The 2,473-nt window shown below is 38.7% G+C and overlaps 1 protein-coding gene across 1 annotated transcript; it reads right to left on the bottom strand.

The window, feature by feature from the left end:
* Nucleotides 1–998: 998 nt before the first annotated feature.
* On the bottom strand, nt 999–1,676 carry LOC122668660. The gene has a single exon (XM_043865197.1). It carries the CDS (start codon nt 1,674–1,676, stop codon nt 999–1,001), a length of 678 nt encoding a protein of 225 aa, XP_043721132.1.
* Between the last annotated feature and the right edge of the window lie 797 nt (nt 1,677–2,473).

The raw sequence follows: 2,473 nt of genomic DNA, 5'->3' as shown, positions 1-2,473 counted from the left end.
CTGAAACTCTTTGAACTTTTCAAAAGTCTCTGAGTTCTTACGCATTAAGTAGATACTACCGTATCTAGAATAGTCATCGGTGAATGTCACAAAGTACTCATAACCATATCTAGCTTGGATATTAATGGGCCCACACACATCAGTGTGAATTAATTCCAACAAACCGTCGGCTCTCCTGCCTTTATTGGGAAAGGGCTTCTTAGTCATCTTTCCTTGTAGACATGATTCACAGGTTGGGAATGGTTCGACCTTTGGGCTTTCTAACAGCCCATCCTTCACCAGCCTATTAATCCTGTCTACATTGATGTGACCTAACCTGAGATGCCATAGGTAAGTAGGACTCACTGGAGCTCTCTTTCGTTTCAAATCGATATTTGAAACCTCATTCGTTATCAATGGTTGTTCTAGAAAATACAAACCATTTTGTAAAAATCCAGAAGCAACAAAAATATTATTATAACGAATTGAAAGTTTAGTACCAAAAGTAAATATATAACTATCTGAAACTAACTTTGAAACGGCAATTATATTCCTTTTAAAAGAAGGAATATAGTATCAATTCTTTAAAATTAAAGATGCAGAATCAAATTCTATACTATAGGTTCCAACTGCCAACACCTTGGCCTATGCTCCAGTGCCCATCTTGAGACACACTTCATTCTTGTCCAGTCTTTTTGTCTCCTTGAACCCCTGCAACATATTACAGACATGGACTGTAGATCCGGTATCCACAAGCCATGAGTTAGATGGTCCAATAGAAACATTAGTTTTGAAAAGGACAAAAACATTTAAATTTCCTTCTGAAGAGGTATCCTTGTCATCCGACTTCTTTTTCAAGGAAGCCAGGTATGCACGACAGTTACGTTTCCAATGTTCGTCTTTCCCACAAAAGAAAAACTTTCCTTCATTGGGAGATTTCTTCTTCTGAATTTTCCCGCTTTTTCCTTTAAGGGTCTCACCCTTCTTTTTCATTCCTTTGTTCTTGGAAGAACTTTCTTTCACCTCGGTGAGGTGCACTTCTGCTTTTTCCTTTTTAATTGCTCTCTCGGCTTCTTGTACATATTACCCAGCTCGGTCAACTGAACATCTAACTTGTTCATATTGAAGTTGAAAATAAAAGAGCTGAATGAGCCAGGGAGAGATTTAAAAATGACGTTCCTCTTATACTTCAAGGAGAACTTTTCAGAACCCAAACCCTCTAATTGTTCGAACAGATTTTGAACTTTCATCACGTGGTCCAAGACTGGAGTTCCAGGTTCCATCTTGAGACTAAGGATCTTATCCACTAGCTCGTACTCTATGTGGGTGTCTTGTTGACTATACAACTCCTTGATTTTAGCCATCATGTCACCCGCAGAAGATATTCCGTTGACAGACTCGACAATAGATTTGTCAATGGAATTCAGAATGTATAGTTGGGTCTTCGAATCCCTTTGATGGTAGGATTTGAAGATGTCCACCTTTTCCTTAAGTTGTTCTGCAGTAAATTCAACAATATCCTCAGTTCCATCCATATCAGCGGATGGTATAGTGGGAGACTCTTCCGTTAGGACAGAGTCAAGTCCCTCAGCCTTGAGAAGGAGCATAATGTTACGATGCCAATCCTCATAATTTAGTCCGGTCAATGTTGATTGGGTGATAAGTGACATAAGGGTGTTGTTGATTGGGGCAGCCATGTCAAAAAGATCTACACATGTACAAGTAATAACACAATAAATATCGTGACCATTGAATTTTGATTTTGGGCTAATTAAAACAATGGTCCTTCATCTTTTTCATATCCCTCCATAATGAAAAAAATGTATTGGAACTCACCAATCCTTGTATGTAAAACTTACCCTATCGGGGATCATCCCACACACGGTGATTGGGTGGACTATTCTGTTCGCCTCCTAGGCTTCCAATGTAATTGGCCACTTGAGTGTCATGTCCATATCCTATCAGCTGACACACACTCAAGTCATGTGTATTCCTATTGATTTGGAATGAATCATGGCATCATGAGAGATGACCCACTAACGCAGTGCCCTCCATTATCCATGTCCATTTTCTATCCAATGGGAGAAGGTGTAGATCGTATGGTAGTGAGATCCTCACAACGTCCTATCGGCTCTATTATGGGGACCCCATTACCTACCTCTACATCCATCATCAAAAGGGGACCATGAATAAAGATCTATCGGTTAAGATCTATCCATATCACACATGCTTTCAAAATTAGAGGGTAAACGATCGCGCACAAAATATATCACCATATATAGAAAATGCAACGCATAAAGTAACACATATATAAATTGTGGTTATGGGATGATAGGTTTATTGAGAATAATAAAGTATTATTACTCCCACTAAATCAATAATTATTTAATTAATTTAATGTGAAAAGAATTATGCATCCAATGCATCCAGCGATGCACACAAAAAAAAAATGCTTGCTCCATCCATTGGCATCTCCATACTCCTTTCTATCTCC

Source organism: Telopea speciosissima, chromosome 7, assembly GCF_018873765.1.
Source record: "Telopea speciosissima isolate NSW1024214 ecotype Mountain lineage chromosome 7, Tspe_v1, whole genome shotgun sequence".
In the NCBI taxonomy this organism is placed as follows: Eukaryota; Viridiplantae; Streptophyta; class Magnoliopsida; order Proteales; family Proteaceae; genus Telopea; species Telopea speciosissima.
The sequence above is the reverse complement of the archived record's forward strand: the minus strand, read 5'-3'. Positions and strand labels throughout refer to the sequence as shown.

Bases quoted from the DNA above. Each gene is read 5' to 3' on its own strand.
- LOC122668660 (XM_043865197.1), bottom strand. From the start codon at position 1,676: ATGGCTGCCCCAATCAACAACACCCTTATGTCACTTATCACCCAATCA.